The sequence below is a fragment of the Podarcis raffonei genome, chromosome 16 (genome assembly GCF_027172205.1).
Source record: "Podarcis raffonei isolate rPodRaf1 chromosome 16, rPodRaf1.pri, whole genome shotgun sequence".
Classification (NCBI taxonomy): Eukaryota; Metazoa; Chordata; class Lepidosauria; order Squamata; family Lacertidae; genus Podarcis; species Podarcis raffonei.
Window position 1 is genome coordinate 37,827,283 of NC_070617.1, and position 24,210 is coordinate 37,851,492.

Genomic DNA, 24,210 nt, shown 5'->3' on the forward strand with positions numbered 1-24,210 from the left:
CAATCTTAACATGAGTCAAGAGAGTGATGCAGCTAGGTGTCCCCTTACCACCTCTTTTCCTATCATGGACTGCAGATCCCTCCTTACCATCATTTATTCTGTTATCACCAGAAAAAATCCTTCATCTTCCATGACCCTGGCTCTGATAATTTTTATTTCAAAACAAAATACAATTTCTAAAGGGATGCAAAAAAATAATAATTTTTTAATGCAGCTACAGCAATGTGTTTTCTTTTTAAGGCTTAAGAACAATCAGAGGCCATTAAGATTTAATGATCAGGGTGCTGCTCCCAGATTCAGGTTCATTTGTGGTCTTTGTTGTTTCAGTCTCTGTCAGTCTCGGCTCAGGAATTGGTAAGTCAAGAATGTCTGTTATGAAGTGCGTAGCTGTGATTTCCTCTGGAATTTCTTCCTCAATAAAGGCATCTGCACCTGAAAGGCGAGAGGCATTGAAATGGACGTTAGGATTCAGGACAACGGAGATAATGATGTTGCATCTGCACCGGGCTCTCCCTCAACAACTTACACTAGGCTGCATACACATCATTCATTCTGCTGATGTTTTCACAGTAAGTGAACCCCAGGGGCGTACAAAGTGGAGGGGGGCGGAAGGGGGTGACCAGATGGCCCCTGCCTCCCCCCAGCTGTAGAGCGGCCATACAGACTGTGCATGTGCAATGACCGTACGGGATGCCGCGCAAGCGCACACCATACAGGATGCCGCACATGCACAGTCTGTACGGGATACCGCGTGAGCAGCACCCCATACGGTCACCACACATGCACAGTCCGTACAGGCTTATAGCTGTCAACTTTCAGATTTGAAAATAAGGGATCAGCAGCCTCAAAAATAAGGGATCAGCAGCCTCACCTGTCTACAGGGGACAGTCTACAGGATATCTAACAATCCGGGATAGCAGTGGGAAGCAGTGGGAAACGGCACTGGAATAAGGGAATTTCCCGCAAAAAAAAGGGAAGGTTGACAGCTATGTACAGCTGCCGCTTGCACGTATGTCCGTACGGGCTGCTGCACATGTGCACTCCATACGGTTGCCGTGCAAGCGGCAGCCCATATGGACGCTGTGCAAGCCGCAGCCCGTACGGACTGTGCATGTGCGGCAGCCCATACAGCGCAAGTGGCAGTCCATAACAAGTGTGGCATCCCGTACAAACTGCACATGTGCGGCATTCCGTACGGAGTGCGCACATGCGCACTCCGTACAGGCTGCCCTGCCCCAGGAGCCAGAGAGGGTTCCTCCGCCACTGTTGTCGCCAAGTACCTGTAGCGTCATAGGTGCCAACCTCCGAACGGCCCCCCTCAGGATTTGCGCCCAGCAAAGTGGTGAGGCACTCTGCTAGCTCCTCTTCTGTGAAATGCTCTCCTGGATCAAATAAGGTAAAAACACAACCAGTTAGCTTTGTGACAAATCCGTTTTGGGGCCAATGCTGCCCTCCTCTGGGTTGAGGCCCACCTCTCTGTTGTAGCAGCAGCAGCAGTTCATCCCTACTAATGGCCACCTCGCTGTTCTCATTCTCATAGCCCAGCACTTGGAAGGCATTTTCTATTTCTTTTAGTGAGAGCCCAAAGGCAGGCCGGTGATTCACATACAGCTTGATAAAGTCGCCTAAATTGATGTCGGTCACTTGCATGCCCGTCTCCAGATATTCACTGAATTTGACTTCATTTAGCATGTCTTCAATCTAAAGGAATAAAAATGTGCCTTTGTAAACAGAGATGCTGACGCCACTGGAATGCTTTGACATTCTGCGCCAAGGCAACAATAAAAGACATTTCATGGCCACTGAAAAAGGAACACTTTGCCGCCTAGAGAGGTCACATTTCCCAGCCCTCCAACCCATGCTCAGAAGGATTGGGAATAAATGGTTTGCATGATGTTCCTCTGTCTTACCCATTTGGCTGCCGCTGTTTGCAATGATGTCCAAATATATATTTGTTCCATTTCTATGCCATCTGTGTACCAAAGTCTGCCGGGTGGCTTACAAAATCAATAAAATATATAAATACAATACAGTTCAGTTTAAGCAAACTGGTTTGCTGTTACATCTGAATTAACAGACCATTGTTTCTAATGTTGCTCCACTCTTGTGGGCCACTGTTTGGAGCAGCATCTGATAATTGTCCAGAAAAGCAGAAAAACCACACAAAGCATTGTTTGCACAAATGGCCTTTTTCAGACATAAAACTAAACCATGGTTTAATATTATATGAACAAGCAAATGCTGCGTGGAACCTCTGTTTTAATTCTGCTTCCAGTTAATTGTGGAAAAACAATACTTCAGCAATGTTAAAGAGCTCAAGGGGATGCAAGCTTGGAATTCATGTACTGTACATGCATTAACAGGCCTGAACCCTAGAGAATGATGCACCTTCCGCAACTAGAGATTTAACTTTTAGAAACTTGGGTACTGGAGTAGAAGCTGAAGAATTGCCTCTCTCTAGTAACCCGCTATATGCCCGCCCAACTGCTTTAATCTGCAGAACTGGCACTGTTACAGATGTTCTGAATATGAATCCATATTCTAGTGAGGCAGCACAAACCCCCTGCATATTGACATCAGGCAGGCACTGTCACTAGACTAGTACCTTCTAAAAACCATTTTGTTTAGAGAAGCTTCCCCAGATATGTGGAAAGTTGCTGTGCATTTTAATCTGCTGTTAGTTGTTATTACTGGTAATGTCATTGCTTTACTCTTTTTTAAAAAAACAATTTGATGTTTTTCACAACCAAGTGGCATATACGTTTTATGAAACCAAATAAATAAATAAATACACACACCCCTCAATAAAAACCTCCTGAAAAGGAAAAACAGAGACGGTGATTTACCAGCCACAGATACCAGATAATCAGACCTGGTCCTGATAACACAGATTCTGTTAGGAGTGAAAACAGATTTATGACTGAGAAGGAAGAAGAGAGGTGACGCCACTTGCAAGGCTATTATAATAATTACTGCTCCCGCCATAAAATTAGAAATATCAGTTTCTCTCCACGACCCTCATCATCCCCAAGAGGCATTTTTCCAAGGATATGACATGCATAGGGGGAAAGGAGTCGCAAAGGATTAGTGAGGTGGGGAGAAGAGCTGGTTCTCTTTTCACACCCTCTGGCTGTTTCATAAAAGTGGGGCAGCTCCAGCGCTGTTCTTATTGTGCCTGCGCATTTCTGCTCAGCGGAGGGAAGTAGGCCATGAACCCTCCCCGCTACGCTACAATGCGCAGGGAACTGGGCTACATGTTTGGTCACCCTTGAAGAGCTTTTCCTGTCCTTCTGCCACCAAGAGGCACCTTCTCTTCAAAGCACACACAGAGCCTGCAAAAGGAAGATGCTGCTTGGGCTGAACTGTCTTCACAGTCCTGTGCAATCCTGAAACACAAGGACACTTTTTGCTCAGTGGGGCTTCCACAAAGTTCACCTTGTTTTGCTACTATTTCTGCTCTGTCCTTGTCTCTCCCACCCTCAGGACTACCTGCCCGCAATGCCCTTTGGTGGTTTCCGCCATCCCTAAGTGACAGAAGAGATACAGCTGCAATCATTGACGCACACTTTCATTGCTTCTGAGCAACTGCCTATAGGATTGCTCTGAAAAAATAGGCATGCACAAGAAAACCTACAAGGGAGCTTTGGGGTCTCCCTGGAAACCCCTTCTCTTCAATGCAGTGCCATCTGGCTCAGTACATAAGCTGCTGCTTTATGCAGAATCAGACTGTTGGTCCATCTAGCTCAGTACTGTATACACTGACTGGCAGTGGCTCTCCAGGTTTGTCTCTCTCAGCCCTACCTTGAGATGGCAGGTATCTGCACCAATTTCACGTCAAAAATATATCCAACCACTCAGTCCTTTTTTTTTTTAAGGAAAAAAGTTGTTGGTACTCACCATGAAGTGTTGCAGTAAGTGCCACACTTTTAACATTGGAGGGTGGGGGAGGTACCAGTACTGTATACCCTTGAGTAGTCCCAGGAAAAAAAGCACTGCAATCACCACTGCTTGCAGTATCTGAACAGTACCTTCAGTGGCATATAGCTGGAATGGTGGAATTTACAGCAGGAAACCAGCACAGGGCCCTTATATGGATCATTTCCCCAGTCTTCAGCTCTCAACATTTCTGCAGACTACTGTCAGTATATGTATGCACACGTTGAGAAATTTAGTGCAAATTTCTGATCATACACATATTTTAATAGAATATTTTTAATGCTTTACGATTTTTTGCACACCATTTCCCCATATATAATACAGCCCCCTAAATAGGGGTGCCAAAACTTAGGCCCCACACGGTGGGTGCCTAGCACACCCCGCAACATCAGGACACAGTGACACCGAGTTGCGGCCAACATTGGGGGGAGGGGCGTGGGGCAGGGAGAGAACCAAAACGGATGGATTCTTCCATTCCGTTCCTACTCACAGGTTTGTGCAACTCTCCCCTGTAGTAATACTGACCTGTTCCTCAGATGGGTAGAAGCCCATGGCGCGCATGACAAAAGGGATTTGCTCCAAAGGGATGTGTGTGGACACCTTTCTGGGTTCCATGGTGTCGATACCTTGATGACGCAGCTGAGCATAATAAAAATAGTCTTCCAGCTCCTGGAGGAGGGGGAAATGTAATACACAGCCCATGAGGAGAAGGTGAGGGAGCAGAGTCTGTTCAGCCTGGAGAGCACATGGTTAAGAGAGGTAACTGGGTAGCCACCTTCAAATATTCGTTTACTGCCACATACATAATGGAACACATTTCTTTCCTCTTGCTCCAGAGGGTAAGAATGGAACCAATCAGCTCAGATTGGGATTAGACTAAACATTTTGAAGGATTTCCTGGCTACATGAGTTGTTCGACACACTGTCATAGAAGATGGCCAACTTTCTTTTTCAGAAGCTTTTAAGCGCAAGGTTTGATGGCCCCCAATTAGGGATTGTGTAGTAATGGGTTTCCTGCATCAGCAGTGGCCTGTGGGTGTCAACTAGATGATCTTTGAGATCTTTTCCAGCTTTGGGATTTTATGAGAAAGGCACACTGAGTTTTGTGGCATGGAAAACACAAAAGGTGATGATTTAGATAGCTAGATAAATGATATCATTAATAACCATTTCCTGTAAACTTGAACCCTCACATTCGGTTCATGTTTCATCTTTTAAAAAAACATGTAGTTGGGGGAAGTGATCAAGTATAAATGGTAAAATGCAATGACCCCATGTGCAAAGCAACCAACTGGACATGCAATAATGGCTGGATCTTGAAACAGTGCTGGCTCCAGGGTTCTGGGGTCCTTCAATGGGGCACTTGGATCTGGGGGAGGTGAAACATGGGGCTGCCTTGGAAAAGCATTTGGAAACTTCAACTGGAGCAGAACGTGGCTTGCTAGTGGGACCCAGCAGCAAGGAACATATTACTCCAGCATTCACTGGAAGCACTATTTGAAATACTGCCCCCAGTATCTGAAACGGTCAGCCTCTGAATATCAGTTGCTGGAGAACATGAGAAGGAAGAGTGCCATTGTGCTTCTGCTTTGCTTTTGGGCTTCCCATAATGAGCATCTGGTTGGCTCCTTTAAGAACAGGATGTGCCTTGGGTCTTATCCAGGAGCGAGGCTCCTCTGATATCTTTTGAACTTTAAAACCTGAAACAATATGGGGGTGAGGTATCTAAAGGAGCACTTTCTTTCAATGAAGCTTCCCATTGATTAGGAACTTCGTCAAAAGCCTATCTCTGTGTGTCCCAGTCTTCCGAGCTTAGGAAGGTGGCTGCCGGAGAGTTTTCTCTACAGTGGTGCACAAGCTGCTGGAAGCTCTTCCCAGATAAGTTTGCTTGGTAAGAAGAAGAGTTTGGATTTGATATCCCGCTTTATCACTACCCCAAGGAGTCTCAAAGTGGCTAACATTCTTCTTTCCCTTTCTCCCCCACAACAAACACTCTGTGAGGTGAGTGGGGCTGAGAGACTTCAGAGAAGTGTGACTGGCCCAAGGTCACCCAGCAGCTGCATGTGGAGGAGCGGAGACGCGAACCCGGTTCACCAGATTACGAGTCTATCGCTCTTAACCACTACACCACACTGGCTCTATGGTACCACTTCCGTTAGTGTTAAGGGGTCAGGTGAAGTTTATTTTCTGCTTTAATTATAGTCACAGTCCTTTTCCTTATTTTTGACTGCTGCTTGCATCTGCTGACTCACCAGGGCTGGCCCTCTCCAGGGTGAAGCAGCAAGCGCATGGATGGGGTCAGGAAGCCGGAGGAAGGGGTTGGAACACTGGGATAAGATTCAGCCACCAGTCCAGTCAGCTTCTCTGCATGGAATGAGCTGCTTCAGGCAGCAATGCATCTTGGGCTGATGCTGGACTCTTTTTATCCATGCGGTTCTACTGCTGCTTTTTGGTGATTTATCAACTTATTTCATTTATCAACTTATTGTAAGCTGCCTTGAGGGTGTGGACACAGAAAGGCAGAGGAGCAAAGCTATAAATAAGGAAAGCATGCAAGTCTTACATTACCTTGAAAAACTCGCCCTCTCTGCCACCTTCCAGAAGGTTGTAGAATGGGATCAAATCTTCACCCCCCAGAAAAGAAGCTGCTTCCAGAGCACTAGGAGGAGAGCAACAAAGACACGTCTGGAGGAGAGGGGTGAGACAGGAGCCCCACACATCCCCATTGCCCCTGCCACCTACTGCACTGAAAAACAGGTCCTTAAAATTAAGATTATCCTGTGCAATTCCAAAAAAGCCTAAAGGGTGCAATCCTGTACCTGAGTTTTGCTGTATGAGGAGGAGCTTTGAGATATACCGGTACCATAAGCATGACGGACATGCCAGCAGAATACATCAAATATACAGGTGGAACCCCTGAAAGCGATGGGGAGGAGCACCACCACGCTGAATCTTCTACCCCTTCAAGCCACACCCTGTTGGGGGTGGAATTCTGCACCACCCCCAGAAATGGGCCCAATTTCTACCCCTTTTACTTTGTTGCCAGGCATTCAAAAGCTGAGTGGGACCATGCTGTTTTCTACCAGCTGGGGGAGCTTGAACCTCCATCTTCTCATTTCTGACCACATGACCAATGCAGTGATTGTTGCCTCTCCCAGCCCTCCCCTTGGCTGCTTGGCAAAAGTCTTGCCACCCCTAGGTGGGTCTTGAACCCTTGTTCCAGGAGAGCTGGGCCATGTGGGAGCTGTGTGGGTCCTCTCGCCTTCCTGGTACTTGATTTAGGGGGGCAGCTGCACACCCCCTGGGTGTACAATGTCACACACATGTACGTGAAATCGCATAAAGTGGAGAACATCATCCAAACCTCTGGAAATCCACAAAAATCTGCCAAACTCCACCATAATCGCTCCCTCCAAACCTCATTTCACAAACTCCAACTTTCCACGTCTCAGAGGTTGGTGCAAAGCTGCAAGAGGATTATAGTTACAAAGGCTCCTGGGATTGCTAGCACTTTTCCCATGGTTTTTGCAGTTTCCCTCCTCTTTCTGGACCGTTTTTGCCCTTTTTGCACCTTTTCGCAATTAAAATCAATTTATTTATTAATTTCCCAGCACCACACATAGAAGGAGGTTGCACGCAAGTTGAACGCATGTATGTGGGGAGACATCTGTACACACATATATATGATCTATTAAAAACATACTGACAATCACAACAAAAACAGAAGCTTCTGATTGCTTGCTACAGGTGGTATTTCCAAGGAGGCTGGGGGCATATGATAGTTTTGTGCTGATTTTGTATTTTCCAGCTGCGTGCTTCCCCCCTCCCCTTCTGGTCTGAGCACGTGAAATAGCAATCTCGCACCATCCATAAGAAACAATAAAATAAATATATAAAAGAGTCCACATGTCTCACTCTAGGCATTACACACACCCACTCCCCTCACACAGAAATAATGAAGCCCCTCAATTCCCGCAGTTCAATTTAATTTAATTTAATCCTTCAGCCTCCAAGCCTATCCCTACAGGAGCCAAGGCAAGAATCCAGTTCACGCTGCCTTCTTTGCATCTGAGCATCTCACTGGAGACACAAAACTAATGAAAAGGTGATAACTGAACTGGGGTGGAGCCTGGGCTGCTTGAAGAGTGCTTCATCCCCCCCCACACACCTGATGAGGAGTTCTGTGTAACTAACATCCTTGCATATCCCAGCATGATTGAATATAGCAGGGACGGAAGAGGTTTTCCAGCCCAAGGGCCACATCCCCTTTTGAACAACCTCCAGTGGGCCAGATGCAGAAGTGGGTGAAGCAGTAAGTGTGGGTTTTACCTTAGTACAGTAGTCTGGTTCCTACACAAACACACGTCCCTCTCTACCCTCCATCCAGACAAGTGAGAGCATGACCAGAGTTCAAGGACGAATATTCTAGTCAGCCTGAACCCACTTGTCCTGGCTCTCACTCTTCGCTTCAGGAAACCCAAAAGCTTTATTCAATAAATCAGCACATGGTCTCAGCATTAGCTCAAGTTAGACAAAAAAATCATTGCAATTACCAAGTGTAAATTGCAGCAAGGCTTACAAATTATTTTTGTATGGTTGTTTGCAAGCCTAGCTGAAGTTCTACACTTTGTAATTGCAATGGTATTTTGCCCTGCTTTATTGTAAATTTATTCTCCTTATCAATATGTTGTTGTTCCAGTCCTGCCCACGCTTAACTAACAGCCATGCTTAACCATGGTTTGGTTAGTGCCCCATCCCAGACATTTGCCAAGCTGGAAAACAAACCATGCTTTGGGGAAGGAAACCTTTGCCCACCTGCGTGAAGGTCTGTGGCTTGTTGAACAAACTATACTTAAAACAAACCACGGCTTGGTGACATGCATGCACATAGTGGTTTCCAATATTTCCTCTTGCTTGAACCTCTAAGAGCAGCATAAATTTTGATCCATGCGCCTGCACCCTGAATGAGGCTGTGCCTTCTGCGATCAAAACGCATGATGCTTCTCTATATAATTAAGTTAAACTTGGACATTAAATATTGCAGACACACAGAAGATGCCAAAGGCAGCAGTAAACCACAAATTAGCTCATAAAGCTCCTTCCTCCATAAACAAACTACAAAGCCGTTCAAAGCTGCCTGGACTCCAGCCAACAATTACAAAGAAGCATCATTTATATTCTAGTGCCTTCGTTTAAATCTTGCTCAGGCTGGACCTCCAACCGATTAAGTCACATAGACAAAGAGTGTGCGTGTATGCACCTGCGTGGATAAAATATTACTAGTACAGCTGGTCCCGCTGCAATTGTATTTTTTCTGCTTGCTCTGATGCTAGTTAGCCAGATGTCCTAAAGCAGGGTGCATTGAGGGAACCCTGTGGCCCTTCAGATGTTGTGGGACCCCTGGCGACTGGCCATGTTGACCGTGGGCCCTACAGCAGTGGCCCCACAGCTGACTGCCAGGAGTGTCCCAGGGAGCATTTTTACCCCACTCCCACCCCAAGTGACAAGCATTTGAACACCACCTACAAAAAACACATCCCAGAATGGCCGGGCATAGCACACACAACCTGCTGAAAATATCCTACAATTCCTGCAGAGCTTTCAGCTACCACCAGGGACGCAGGTGGCGCTGTGGGTTAAACCACAGAGCCTAGGACTTGCTGATCAGAAGGTCGGCGGTTCGAATCCCCACAATGGGGTGAGCTCCCATTGCTCGGTCCCTGCTCCTGCCCACCTAGCAGTTCGAAAGCACGTCAAAGTGCAAGTAGATAAATAGGTACCACTCCAGCGGGAAGGTAAACGGCGTTTCCATGTGCTGCTCTGGTTCACCAGAAGCGGCTTAGTCATGCTGGCCACATGACCCAGAAGCTGTACGCCGGCTCCCTCGGCCAATAAAGTGAGATGAGCGCCGCAACCCCAGAGTCGGCCACGACTGGACCTAATGGTCAGGGGTCCCTTTACCTTTACCTATCTGTAGCTAGGGGTGGATCGTCCTGGGCAGCACTGGGCCCAAGCTGCCGTGTCCCTCCTGGGTGCCCTCCAGCAGGAAGGTGCCTGGGAGGGATGTGGCAACTCAGGCCCCCTGCAGGCCCAGCGGTGCCCCCAAAAGGGGCTTGCTACGCCACTGGGCCCATGTTCCCTAATAACAACTCTCTAAAATCTCAGGTGAATAAACATCCTTCCTAGCCCAGCTACTTGAGATCCATTTAAGTGGCGACTGGACTGGCAAGGGAATCCGACTTCAGTTCTGGCAACGGGAGGGTGTCCCCTGTGCTGAAGGACAGCAGGTTCATGATGTGGGGGCAGGACAGGCCATACACAGCTTTGTCCTCCAGCAGACGGATACAGGAGTAGAGGCTCAGGAAGGAAAGAGCAAGGGGGCTGCCCCCATGGCCTGAGGCAGCCACCTCACTTTGCCTAATGGTAGGGTTATTGTTTTGTTGTTTAGTTTTAATTATTTACCTGTGTTTTTATCTTGTATTTTATTCTGTGAACTGCCCTGAGGAGATCTTATGATGAAGGGCAGTATATACATTTAATAAACAAACAAACAAATAAGTAAATTGGTTGGGGCAGCCCTGCATCCCAGCCAGTTTGGGATAATGCCTTTTACCCACACTCAAGAGCGCTCTCAGGTGGGGGGGGGGCAAGTCAATTTCATCTCAATTTCTCCCAGTTTCTCATTTTTCAAATATAAGTTCAATTCTCCACATTTCCACATCAGTTTGCATTAAAATATTTTTTTAAGTGCTCATCAGCATTTCTTGCGGATTTCTTCTAATAAACACACTTACCGTATTTTTCACCCCATAGGACGCACCGCCCCATAGAACGCACCTAGATTTTTTTTGGGTGGGGGGGGGGAATAAAGAAAAAAAATTCCCCCGACCCCAGCCCCTAGAACAGGCTGCTGCCTGCAAGCCTTGCAAGCCCGGCGGGACCTCCCGCTGGGCGCGCGAGGCTTGCGGACATCTGCCCGAAGCACGGGGCGTATTCCGGAGGGTGCCCCGTGCTCCGCGCTGCAGGCTGCCGCCCGCAAGACTTGCGCGCCCAGGGGAACTCCCGCCGGGCACGCAAGGCTTGCGGATAGCTTCCTGAAGCCTCTCGCTCTCCACGCTTCAGCGAAAGCCTGCATTCGCCCCATAGGACGCACACACATTTCCCCTTCATTTTTGGAGGGGAAAAAGTGTGTCCTATAGGGCGAAAAATACGGTACGCTAAGCACTTCCCTCTAACTGAAATTAATATATGTATTTTAATTAAGACATGTATTTTAATGCACACTTTACCCTTGTGTTTACATTTTTGTGCACATTACTTCGCTGTAGAACTGCACTGCAAAATTTGGAGAAGTGAAAATTTCTAAGGATGGCTGTGTTTCGATAAGTGTGAATTAGTTAAGTCCCCCTTTAAATGCTTCCGTCCTCCCAGCCCCTAAGTGGTTTGCTCTGCAAGTCAACCTTGCTGGCCATCCCAGCATTGATCAGGGGAAGTGAAAACTGAGCTGCGACTTACACTAAATTAATGTCCCACTTCATCACAGTTAAGTCATTACCCCCCGTCGTGAAGAGGTGGCACCCGTCGTAGGAGCACTCCAAGTTGGTGACGCCTGAAGGGTGGCAAATGAAAGCCGAGGACTTGTGCGGGTTCCCGTCTATGGGCAGTATCTGCAGGCCGACCTAGGGAAGAATCCAGAAAACCTGATGTGACTCTCCCCAAAGACTCACCTAGTCCGCCTCCCCACTCCACAGCCTAGAGTGTACACCATGGGGAACCTGCCGCCCACCAGATGATGCCAGACTACAGCTCCCATCACCCTTGGCCACTGGCCGGGCTGATGGGAGTTGGAGTCCAACATTGAGAAATAGCTCAGTTGGTTAGAACATGGTGCTGAGAATGCCAAGGTTGCAAGTTCGATCCCCGTATGGGGCAGCCGCATATTCCTGCAATGTAGGGGGGTGGACTAGATGTTCCTCAGGGTTCCTTCCAACTCTACAATTCTAGAATTCAGTTCTATGTATGGAAGACCAGGGATTCCCCCTTTCTTGGTGTTAAGGCCAAGGAATTTTCCACTGCTGTTCCCACCATAGCAGGTAAGTTGAGCGAGAAGACCTCTTTGGGGAATTTAGAGGCCTGTTAAACCACAGAGCTTATGAATTGCCGATCAGAAAGTCAGCAGTTTGAATCCCCGTGACAGGGTGAGCTCCCGTTGCTCGGTCCCTGCTCCTGCCAACCTAGCAGCTCGAAAGCACCTCAAAGTGCAAGTAGATAAATAGGTACCGCTCCGGTGGGAAGGTAAACGGCATTTCTGTGCACTGCTCTGGTTCACCATAAGCAACTTAGTCATGCTGGCCACATGACCTGGAAGCTGTACGCCGGCTCCCTCGGCCAATAAAGCGAGATGAGTGCCGCAACCCCAGAGTTGGTCACGACTGGACCTAATGGTCAGGGGTCCCTTTACCTTTAAGGGCTGCTGAAGATTGCCACATCCCTTTGGCCATCTGTCAGCACTTCAGGAACTGAGGGAACAGTTGGAGTCGTGCAACAGCCCAACAAAAGCCAGCAGACTTGGGTATTCCCTGCCATACTGGCTTTGAAAAAGGAGCAGACTGGGTTGGGAGAACCTGGGATGTCACAACAATGTGCCTCAAAGCATATGACTTTGACAACAATATAGGGACAAAAATAAGTAGTTTATGATAAAGACAAAAGATCTCGGCAATGTTCCTTGTAGCACTTTTTGTGGTTGTTCTGCACAACTGTGCCTGTGCCTAGGATTGTGTACAATAATGAGCTCAACACCCCACGGCTGTTCCTGACCCATCGCCAATGTTGGTTGCAAGCCTCCCTAATGTTTGAGGAGGGCAGCAGTAGAACTGGGAGCCTGTCCCAGGCCTCAAAGGGACTCAGGATGGGGCTGGTCCAAAGACCTTCACCTGCCTTGTCTTTTGTAATGTAGGCCAAGGACCGTCTCTGAGGATCATGTCCCTCTGCGAGTGGAAGCACCAGAATCTTCTCCAGGGGGGAGCCATAGGCTGGTCCCACAACAGTCTTCCTAAAATAAACAAAGCAACAACAGGAGCTCTTGAGCACCTGACCTTTAACAAATTAACCCAGGGATCACACCTAAGGATAGTGAAGGATAGCAGGCATTCCACCTTCTCCCCGCCCCCACAAAAACATGTATTTGCCATTGCCCCACGTATATTAAAATCCTGTATCATGGTCATCTAATAAATCCTTGCCACCCCTTCACTCCCCACAGACTAGTTTCTCTCGAGTAACTCCTGCGCTACCCAATCTATTAAATATACATTAATATATGCATATCTGGGTATAGAATGCATTGTTTTTGGAGATAGGTCAAATTAACTCATAACTTAATAAATATAAACTACCGCTCCACGTCAGAAGAAAAGGGTAGGCAAAGCCTAGTACTGTATCCAGCTTTTCATTCCTTGCACTAAAGTGCCTCCATAAAAATGTAAACACATGCTCTGAACTTTCCTCCCTAATGATAACAATGGGCTCCTACTTATTAATCAACTGAAACAGTATCTTCCCATAGACCTCCTAATGGAGGAAGGGGTTTCAGCACTGCGAAAGGAACCTGTGGTAAGGGATGATGGGAGCTGGAGCCCGACAACATCTGATAGACCTCAGGTTCTTCAGACTTTGTCTAGGGGATAAGGTACCAGGGTCCACAGGGAAGCTAGTCGTCAGTAAGCTGTGTCACCAGGAAGGAAAGGGTTGTGTTTCAGAAGCAGCTATGAAAGGTCAGATGGACCAGATATAAGATATTGTAGCTCAGGAGATGGAGGAGGTCAAGCTCAAGAAGACTGCAACTGAGCAGGTGGAAGGGCCGACACTGCAGCTGAGGTGGGGCCATTGCCGCACAGAGCTCAATCGGCTTTGTGAAACAGTGCGTTGGTGGGAGTGCAGGTCGCGAGATGGTGCTGGACTCTGGTTGTCTGGAGTTGCACATGGAAAGACACACAAATACTTACAGGAAGCACTTACAGGAAGATAAAAAGGTAAAGGGACCCCTGACCATTAGGTCCTGTTGTGGCCGACTCTGGGGTTGTGGCGCTCATCTCACTGAGGGAGCCGGAGTACAGCTTCCGGGTCATGTGGCCAGCATGACTAAGCCGCTTCTGGCGAACCAGAGCAGTGCATGGAAATGTCGTTTACCTTCCCGCTGGAGTGGTACCTATTTATCTACTTGCACTTTGACGTGCTTCCAAACTGCTAGGTTGGCAGGAGCAGGGACCAAGCAACGGGAGCTCACCCCGTCGCGGGGATTCAAACCACAGACATTCTGATCAGCAAGTCCTAGACTCTGTGGTTTAACTCAGAGTGCCACCCGCGTCCCTCTACAGGGAAATAGGAGTGGGATAATTGCAGGAGACACAGAAGAAATAAACCAGAGATTTACCAGGTTACCTGCACAATCTTGTGGTTACATTATACATTTTCATTTTGTACTGATCGTTGGCAGTGAGGAAAAAATATTCTGTGGTGAGAGGTGGGTACCAGGTGATACACTTGGGGACGGCATGTTGTTCGATGCGGTCCCTTCGGATGACAACCAGCTCATCCTTGACACTCTTCTCCAGGTCATATTCCACCTAGAAACAAGGTAACAGAGACCCAGTGATGGGGGGGGTCCAAACATCTGTGTCCATCACTTGGTTTCCCTGAAGCTGAATGTGTGAAAGTGACTGTACTGGGGGTGTGGAGGAACTGTGTTTGAACTAGGGACGTGAGAGAAATTCGATCCAGTTAATGTTGAAAGGTGAATCTAGCAAATTTACATTTTCTGAAACTGCAACAGAACCCTCCTTCAAAATTTGCACTTTTCTGGATTTCATAATGCAGTTCTCCAGCCAAGTAATGTGTATAGAAATGCACGCGCCAAAGTAAAGCATGCACAGATTAGTGAAACTAATAAACCATGATGCATCCTTAGGAGGGAAATGTCATGGATTTGTTGGACAAAGAGGAATGGTGGGAGAAGCAAGCTGGGGAACCCCCAAGGGAATCTCCAAGGGAGGACGGCTCAGAGCCTGGGGACTGGTGGTGGGGCAACGATCAGTGGTCAGAGGGAGTAGAGGGAGAAGACTGGGAGGAGGAGGTGTCAAAAACTGAGGAGGTACTGTTACTGGGCTTAGTGAGCTGGGAGAGTCTGTGGCAGAGAGAAGTCCAGAATCAGAGGTAGAAGTTGAAGCAGGAGAGGAGGGAGACCTTGAGGCAGAGATGAGTTAGGCTGGTGAAGAGTCACAGTGTCTCCCCTCCTGCTGCAACAAGCTCCCCTCTCACTTTGTCTCCCAGAACAAGAAGAGGCATGAAAAGGACAGAGGTTGGCGACACACAGACACAGTGATGGAATCTACACACATATAAAAAACGTTCTGAAAATGCTTTTTTAAAAAAAAGTATATTGAGTTTTCCATAAGGCTCACCATCGCCATTTGGTCACATTGTATATTGCACCTAAAACACACTTAAAAGGTTTTATTTGCAGCTGTATAGCTGAGTCCAGTCTCCGATTGCTTGGGGGAAAGCCCACGAGAGGAAGGGACTAAGGCAGCTCCAGGGAGGCAGGGACCTTCAGTCTCAGCAATTGCTTCATGGGGGCAAGAGCTACCGGAGATACGCTGCTGTGCTCATTAGGCCTGACAGTCCTGCGCAGATCCTGTTTCTGCTAATAAAGAGTTAACACCCAACTTGCATGGTGTGGTTTATTGCTGGCTTGCTCCTGACAGGAAATGATGCTTTGCAAAAAGGTATGTATTAAGAAAACTGCATACTAAAATGTGTGCATTAGGAGAAATGCTGGTGCATTTGACCAGATGTGTGGTGGAATGAGCCTGGTATTCAACCCTTGCTGAACCTCCACAGGGCTGAAGTTGAAGAGTGGGGGCTAGTCATGGCTGTTGGGCAACCTGACTTGCACCGCTGGCTTGACCTCCCAAGTCCCTGGTTCCCAGCCTCCAATGGCTCTGCTCTGAAACCTCTCCAGGCTGACACATTTCTATGCAACTATGCAGCATGACCAGAAACTGTGTCCTGCTCACAGCACCTACCAAGAGTCGATCTTCGCCAAGAGTTAAGAGCCAAGGCTCATCGCTGTCCAAGTGAACCCCAAAGAGAATGGTGCGAATGGGCTTGTAATGAGAGTGCAAGGCTGCCAGGCGGTCCCAGACTTTCTTCCCCTCAACCATGGTTTGTTTGTAAAGGTTCAATGAAATGTTTTCATCCTGAAAGACAGTTAAAGAAAAACCCCACTTTGTATCAATGAATCATTTCCTTTCGTTTTTCCTTTGCCACAGCAGCACAGCCGTTTAGAGCAAGGGTCAGCCAACTTTTTCAGCAGGGGGCCGGTCCACTGTCTCTCAGACCTTGTAGGGGGCCAGGCTATATTTTAGACAAAAAAATGAATGAATTCCTATGCCCCGCAAATAACCCAGAGATGCATTTTAAATAAAAGGACACATTCTACTCATGTAAAAACACACTGATTCCCGGACTGTCCACGGGCTGGATTTAGAAGGTGATTGGGCCGGATCCGGCCCCCAGGCCTTGGTTTGCCTACCCATGGTTTAGAGCGTTGGATTTTGATAGCTGCCCTATACTGAGTCCCACCACTGCTCCGTGTAGCTCAGTACTGCCTACACAGACTGGCAGCAGCTCTTCAGACAGGGGTCCCTCCCAGCCCTATCTGGAGATGCCATTGGGGCTTGAACCCAGGAACTGTGGCAACAGCAGGCAAGGCTGGTGCTCTGCCCCTGGGCTTCCAGCATGGAGAGATATGGCTTCACAGCCCTTCTTGGCCGTGAAAGCTCATTGCAGTCACTATCTGCCTGTTGCAAGGTTGTTAGGAATATAAAATGGGGGCAAGGGGGCAGGGTGAGAGCCACGGACACTGCTCTGAACTTCTCGGGGAAAGGGCCAAATTGTATTTGCAGTAAAACATTGACTCTATTTTCCCTCAGACTGCTTCTGTGTTGTGGGGAGATACGAGAAATGTTTCTGTAGAAGTAAAGTGCTACATGACTCACACGACAAGGGGAAGGAATACTCACAGCAGTCGCAAGATACTGGGAGTCAGGAGAGAAGCTCATGACGGTGATGGGAGTGCTGGAATATCGGAAAGGCTCTGGACAGTCGTTTTCCAAAGAGATAGAATCCAAAATATAAACACTTCCATCAATGAATCCGGCTGCCAATAATGAACCTAAAAAGTGCATGGGAGAAATAGTTGTTCCGCAAACTTCTCATCCCAGCAAGATTGGATGATCTAAGGCAGCCAACCCCAGCCTGGCTTACTCCAGATGTTTTGGACAACCACCGTCATCAGCTCTGTGCTGGTTAAGATGACGGGAGCTGCAGCACAAAACCTCTGGAGGGAACCAAGTCAGCGATGGCTGGTATAAGGCAACATCTTTTTTTACTGGTGAGAGGATGGCTTCTCACAATTAGGTGAGAAAGAATTAAAATGTTGGTTCCTCATGGCAACATTAGTTTATATTAATAATGCTATATTAGTAAGGACAAGATCTTTCCATAGGGCTATCTTAGACATTATTGCTGTCCAGCAATTTTAATTAAAAACTGCCCACTTGTGACTTCTGAGTCTTATCTGCATTCTATTCAAGAGATAGAGCCATCACCAATGAACCGACTCTTCGTCCCTCCACAGGGAACAGATAACTCAAAGGGCAATTCCTCAGCTATGCTGAACAGGAAGCCTATAGCAGGAGACTCCACAAGGAAGAAGCGTCTGATTAAAGGCACAGTAGCTCCCGAAAGCTCAGTAGTTTGGCACTGCAAGTGCACTTATTTTTATTTCATTTTTATTTTTATTTTATTTATTATTATTATTATTATTATTATTATTGGTCAATACCTGCAAATCAGGTTTGAAAAATTATGGGAGGGCAACACAAAGAATGCTAGAAAGCAGCTAGCTGGAAATAGTGTTTCCTTTAAAATGTGAATTAAAAGGATTGCAATTTTTTTTAAAAAAAACCCTGCTGGTGCGGAAGCAATAAGAACAAACAAAAACCACTGTTAATGACCAGCAATGGGGCCTCTTCCCTGGAATCTTCCTTAGAAAGTCAATCTGATTTTGAGGATCCATAATGACAGAACTAGCATTGCTTAAGCTGTATGCATGCAAAGAATTATTGCAAAAGCATCAATAGACTCAAACTCTCCCTTCCCTTCAAAAGAAACGAACCTTGCACCTCCACCCTGCCAAAAATCTCCCCCCTCCCCAGACTTCCTTTTGCAGGGGCGAAACTAGGCTTTATTTCACCCGGGTTAAAGACCCAGTTTGGCACGCCCACCCCCTGGCATTTCCATGCCCAAACACAGGCTGGGAGCCTCAATGGCACCCCTCTGGAGGCTTCACAGGAGGCAAAAAGCCTGGCTAGCCTGCCCCCACCCCTGTAGCTACAGCTCTGCCTTTTGCAAAAGAAGGAGTATGGATCAATACCACTGGAGTCATAGCAGAGGCTCTGGATACTTTCACCCTTAAAGATTCGGCTAATGAGGTATTTATTGATCTTGTAGTTCCACACTTTCAGGAGCCCGCAGAAACTCCCCTTGGCCATGAGAGGTTTGCTCGGGTGGCAGCTGACAGCATGGACGGCCTCCTTGGGCTCCTCCAGGCACTTGCTGACCTTCGTCCCTTCTGTCTTGACGTGGATCACCAACGCATCCGCCGTGGAAATAATAAAATTCCTGCACCGTGAAAAAGAAACAGAATTTTGATTCATACTCCAGAGCAGGCATAGACAAACTTGGCCCTCCAGATGCTTTCGGCCTACAACTTCCATGATCCCTAGCTAGCAGGACCAGTGGTCAGGGATGATGGGAATTGTAGTCCCAAAACATCTGGAGGGCCGAGTTTGCCTATGCCTGCTCCAGAGTAACATGCTGAGACAGTGAATATGGTATTTACTGGATGCCTACCAGTGATCTCAGATTTTCCATACGGTTTGTTATATAACTTACCTCTTTGTGACCGATATATACACAGAAAATGAATGCGAAGCTGCACAGACGGCCTTAAGTGGTGGCAGCTTTTGGGACAACATCACCTTGAGAAGAAAATAGCCCTGCAGGGTGGGACCAAACCCTATTCTCTTCAGTTCTCACCTGACAACAAAGGGAAGCCCTGCTAAAGTGCAAGAAGTGGGGAATTTGGTGGTGTCCTCAGGACACATCGGTTTCTTGGAGAAGGATATGGATCGGATGCGTCCCAGTTTAAACTGGCTGTACCAGTGAAGAAGTTGAAGGTCTCCATCATAGAATTTCACATGGCCTTTGACATCACAGGTCACAAAATTCCTGAAAGGAAAATCAATTTGTTGTAGAGATATGGCATCACATTGGCCACAAAGAATAATATTAAAACCTAAAATAGGTAATATACTATTGCTCTGGATTTGCCTCTTAAAAGAAAAACTTAGCTACAGGGCTGGACCAAAGACATTTTGCTTCCTGGGACAAAGGACAAGGTGAGGGGAATGCCTCAGGTGGCAGGATCTACAGGTTAGCAGATTCTGATGTAGATCTTTACCGCCCCCCCCCCTTGTTACTGATGTAGATCTTCATTCATCCCCTCTTCCCTGGCAGGGAGGGGGGCACCATTTTGTGGTTCGCCTCAGGTGCTACAATGCCTTGGCACCCATTCTCTGTATCCAAGTCAGCAAGACTGCAGCTGAATGTCCAAGACAAGCAGTGGGGAGCATCTCTGCCATACCTGAGCGCAGCACACCAGCTCAGAGGGGGTAGAACAGGGCGCAAGACATACACAGCTCTGCTCCGCACCTGTTGCCTGCAGTGGACACTTCAATCTGTCCTGCTGGACAAACATAATGTGAATGGCTTCTACCGGCAGCTAAGGGCCATGAAATAGGGAGCACAGGACATTATTATTATCAGGACCAATGTCCGTCATCAGAAAGAGCTCTACCTCAACCAAGTATTGAAAGTAGATAGGAAAAGCCATAGCTCAGTGGTAGAGCACCTGTATTCAGATGGTCCCAAGTTCAATCCCCAATGGCGATGTCCCCTGCCCAAAACCCTAGAGAGCTGCTGCCAGTCTGTGTAGACGATATTGGGCTAGATGGACTAATAATCTGGCTCAGCATAAAGCAGTTTTCTATATTCTAACTATTATACTCATGTATATTGTTCAGACGGTGCCTGTCTTTTATCCTTTGAGGGCCACCCCTGTCATTAGGAAGAGTGAGGCAGAAGCTGGGGGTGGCGAACGCTGCCAAAATCTGAGAAAATGTGTTGCCTGGCCAGCAGCTTAATGTCACCACTTGGGGGAGAGGGAACCATCTTGCAGCCATTGTTGAGGCCAAATTCAACAGTTTTGGTAGGTGGGATGGAGTGAGGGCTGCCATCTCTTCCTTCAGGCCTTGTTCTGAATGAGGCAGGTGAGCAGGTGTGCTTTGGAAATCTCATTCCAAATATTTATTTCCAAGGGAGAGGGAAATTTGCTGGCAATCAGTTAGCAGAACCACAGAGAAGGAGGAGTATTTGGCAAAACAATTCCTTGCTCTTGCACTAAACTATGTTTCTCGGGATTCTTTGGCTCTCTGAGGTTCAGATCCAGGGAGCCCATGTCACAGATGCTGAAGCTCTGGCCCTTGTGACAGAGCAGGTCCCGTGATAAATAATACATTGCCTGGATTGCCAGGGCAGCTGCTTGGCCTGCAACCACATCTAGTGCTCCCTTGGTCTTTTCATAGAGCTGCTGCACTGTGTGCTATTTGTGAGACAGGGTGGCAGGTCTCTTGTGAAGCCCTTGATACAACCAACCCTTTCATGGGATGCAATCCCTTGCTTGCTTTTGCACTTTTCTCTGTTCCTGAATGCAGCAGTGCCCTCTGCTGGGTAAAACTGGGGAACTTCTCCTAACACTCACCAGGTGTCCCATAAACAACAGCCAAACTAAATACAGTACAGTAACACCGCAGTGGAAGGAGGGGCGAATCGGATCAGAAGAGTGGCAGGCTGCATTTGGGCTGGGGTTGCTAGGTCAGCAAGCATCCCAGACCCTAAGATTTCAGGGCCCAAACCTGAGACCCCCTAATGATGTCATGGGGCCCCAGTGATATCATAGAAGAAGAGGAGGAGTTTGGATTTGATATCCCGCTTTATCACTACCCAAAGGAGTCTCAAAGCGGCTAACATTCTCCTTTCCCTTCCTCCCCCACAACAAACACTCTGTGAGGTGAGTGGGGCTGAGAGACTTCAGAGAAGTGTGACTAGCCCAAGGTCACCCAGCAGCCGCATGTGGAGGAGCAGGGAATCGAAGCCGGTTCACCAGATTACGAGACTACTGCTCTTAACCACTACACCACACTGGCTCTTCATAGGGAGTGGGCCCTGGAAAGTCTGTGCAATATGTGTAGAGATGGGGGTTAATGTGACAGGGGAAGAACAAGGGAAGGAAGGCAGACCCCGTGCCCTGAGAGTTAATCCAATAATTTGCAGCTGGCTACTGCTGGGCTGATGCCTGCAAGATGCACATGTTGTCTTCCTATTTAATAAATTACATTACATTACATTACATTAAGGGTCCTTTCACACACACACACACACACCCCGGAGATTCAAGCCCTCCTCCTACCACCTGGAGGACACCAGGCAAGCCCCAAGACTTCAGGTCAGCCCTGGAAAGTCTGGTAACCCTAACTGGGGCTACTGGTGACAGGTTCTCCCCCCCATAGGGGTAAAGGTAAAGGTAAAGGTACCCCTGCCCGTACGGGCCAGTCTTGCCAGACTCTGGGGTTGTGCGCCCATCTCACTCAAGAGGCCGGGGGCCAGCGCTGTCCGGAGACACTTCCGGGTCACGTGGCCAGCGTGACATCGCTGCTCTGGCGAGCCAGAGCCGCACACGGAAACGCCGTTTACCTTCCCGCCAGTAAGCGGTCCCTATTTATCTACTTGCACCTGGGGGTGCTTTCGAACTGCTAGGTTGGCAGGCGCTGGGACCGAGCAACGGGAGCGCACCCCTCCGCGGGGATTCGAACCGCCGACCTTTCGATCGGCAAGCCCTAGGCGCTGAGGCTTTTACCCACAGCGCCACCTGTAGGGGTAGGATGGGCCTGTTAAGATGGCCTTCTCCCAGAGACATATGGAATCTAAGGATTTGCTGGATACTTTTGTGGATTCTCCACTTGGCCTGGCTGGTCTTCCATGGAGGCGCTCAGGGCTAGGTACCTGAAGATCCAGCATGGTCCCTTGATGCCCAGGCGACAAGGCAGATGTGATACGTAAACCTGAGAGATAAGCTGCTCACTTGTCTGTGATGGCCAGCACTGTGATCCCATCCCGCTGCAAGTGCACCAGCTTGATGGCTTTCATGTTGTAGGGTTTGACACACACGGCAGAAGACTTGGAGGGAGGGCAAACGGCATCCCAGACCACCAGCTTCCCTTCCATAGTCCCAGTAATGGCTTGTGTAGAGCTGAAGTGGAAAATGGTCTGGCTGAAGATCCCCACGACCTTGTTGAATGACTGGAGAAGGGAGAAAGGGAAAGATGCCCTTCGCCACCAAGCAAAACACAAAGCAGCCAGCAACAGAAGAGCTTTCAAATGCATACAAATGGCAGAGAACAGAGATAGAAGAATGCGAGCTCTCTCTCTCCAGTTCTCTTTCCCCCCCAATTTTAAGGTCAGTTTGCACCCCATTTCTGCATCAGTTGGCAAATCTTTATTTTAAAAATTCTATAGCTGCGTTTTCCTGCACAATCCTTACAATGGACACATTTTTGCAAGCCAACACAACACATTTTGCACATCGCTTTCAATAACATACACGTTCTTGTGTCCTGTGTCCCATAATATGTGAGGTTTTTGCTTGCCAAACTGCATCACCTAATTCAGACACAAGCACATTGTTTCAGTGTGCATACTGTTTCATGGAGTGTGAATTAAGTCGACTTGAATTAGAAGCAAATTCCTCACCTGTCCCTACCAGAGAATAAGAGAGGGCAGGGTGGGTGGGTGTGTTTTTGGTGGTTCACACCCCCACCCCCAGCGCTGCACAAACAGGGAGCACAGCTCCTCTGCCCCATCCATATAACTAAGAGAAACAAAGGAGATTGGGGAGAGGTGGAAGAGAGAAAGAGAGGGAGGAAGGAAGACTTGGGCATAGGCACATGGCACAATTTGCCCAAAACATTGCATATGCTAATTTTTATGTGAAAATACAGATTTAAGCCTCTGAGCCAACCTAATGTATTACTTGTGCATTCCTTTGTTCTGTTTATCTGAAAACAGTTCCTACCTCCAATATCCTCTAAAATTGTTTCCCCTTCCCCCTCCCCAAGGCACTTTCACATACATTTGTGGGGAAATGCCCTGTGTGATTTATAAATGTTAATTGTATTTGTTGTGCTGACTGAAGGTTTTATTTAACTAAACTGGAATATACTTTTATTCATTAGAAAAGGAAATGGGCTGAGGGCTGTTGAAGAAGAGAACACACTTTTGCTCTCCTTCAGCAGTTATCAAACACACATGCTTAATTTTATTGTATTTACTATACTCAGTGGAGTCAACCATTACTTTAGGTTGTTCATATTTATGAGTTTGCAAGATGAGAAGGGCTGTTTAGGGCAGCCCTGTTTAGGGAAGCTTTTAATGTTTAACAGACTATTGTATTTTAATATTTTGTTGGAAGCTGCCCAGAGTGGCTGAGGAAACCCAGCCAGATGGGCAGGGTATAAATAATAAATTGTTGTTGTTGTTATTGAGATGTTGTGTGGCTGAAGGCTTGTTGGCCCCTGCACTTAGCAGCATGCTCAAGAGCCCTATAAGCAAAGTTTTATTTGTTTGTTTTGTTTTGTTTTTAAAAGGCAGGAGGATAGTGGGCAGGAGCTCCGAGGACCAGGGCAAAGACCCCAGGCCGCCCCCTTATGACACTCCTGAAAGAAAGAAGGAAAGAGGGAAACATTAGAAAGGAAGAGAGGAAGAAGGAGAGACTGTCATATGCTAGTGTAAGGTAGTGGTTTGAGTGTTGGACTAGGATCTGGGTCGACCAGGGTTCGAATTCCCACTCAGCCATGAAGTTCACTGGGTGGCGTTGTGCCGGTCACTGCCTCTCAGCCTAACCCACCTCACAGGGTTGTTGTGGGGCCTGAAGGTGAACCATGTAGGCCACCTCAAGCCAAGACATTTTGGCACTTGAGGTGAGCCACAAAAGGAACCCCCCTCCCGCCAGGGAACAAGGGGCGAGTGAAG

At 47.7% G+C, this 24,210-nt stretch overlaps 1 protein-coding gene across 1 annotated transcript in view; it reads right to left on the bottom strand.

The window, feature by feature from the left end:
- Nucleotides 1-185: 185 nt before the first annotated feature.
- Nucleotides 186-24,210, bottom strand: part of CFAP251 (cilia and flagella associated protein 251) — a 49,859-nt gene continuing 25,834 nt past the window's right edge. The window contains exons 10-22 of the mRNA XM_053368802.1: nucleotides 22,265-22,482; nucleotides 19,102-19,293; nucleotides 18,437-18,684; nucleotides 17,022-17,173; nucleotides 16,023-16,196; nucleotides 14,380-14,564; nucleotides 12,877-12,991; nucleotides 11,452-11,615; nucleotides 6,505-6,595; nucleotides 4,462-4,605; nucleotides 1,473-1,701; nucleotides 1,281-1,382; nucleotides 186-432 (exon numbers count right to left, since the gene is read on the bottom strand). Of these exons, the coding sequence (XP_053224777.1) occupies nucleotides 263-432; nucleotides 1,281-1,382; nucleotides 1,473-1,701; nucleotides 4,462-4,605; nucleotides 6,505-6,595; nucleotides 11,452-11,615; nucleotides 12,877-12,991; nucleotides 14,380-14,564; nucleotides 16,023-16,196; nucleotides 17,022-17,173; nucleotides 18,437-18,684; nucleotides 19,102-19,293; nucleotides 22,265-22,482 (2,184 nt within the window). The 3' untranslated portion in view covers nucleotides 186-262. The remainder of the gene's footprint in view (nucleotides 433-1,280; nucleotides 1,383-1,472; nucleotides 1,702-4,461; nucleotides 4,606-6,504; nucleotides 6,596-11,451; nucleotides 11,616-12,876; nucleotides 12,992-14,379; nucleotides 14,565-16,022; nucleotides 16,197-17,021; nucleotides 17,174-18,436; nucleotides 18,685-19,101; nucleotides 19,294-22,264; nucleotides 22,483-24,210) is intronic.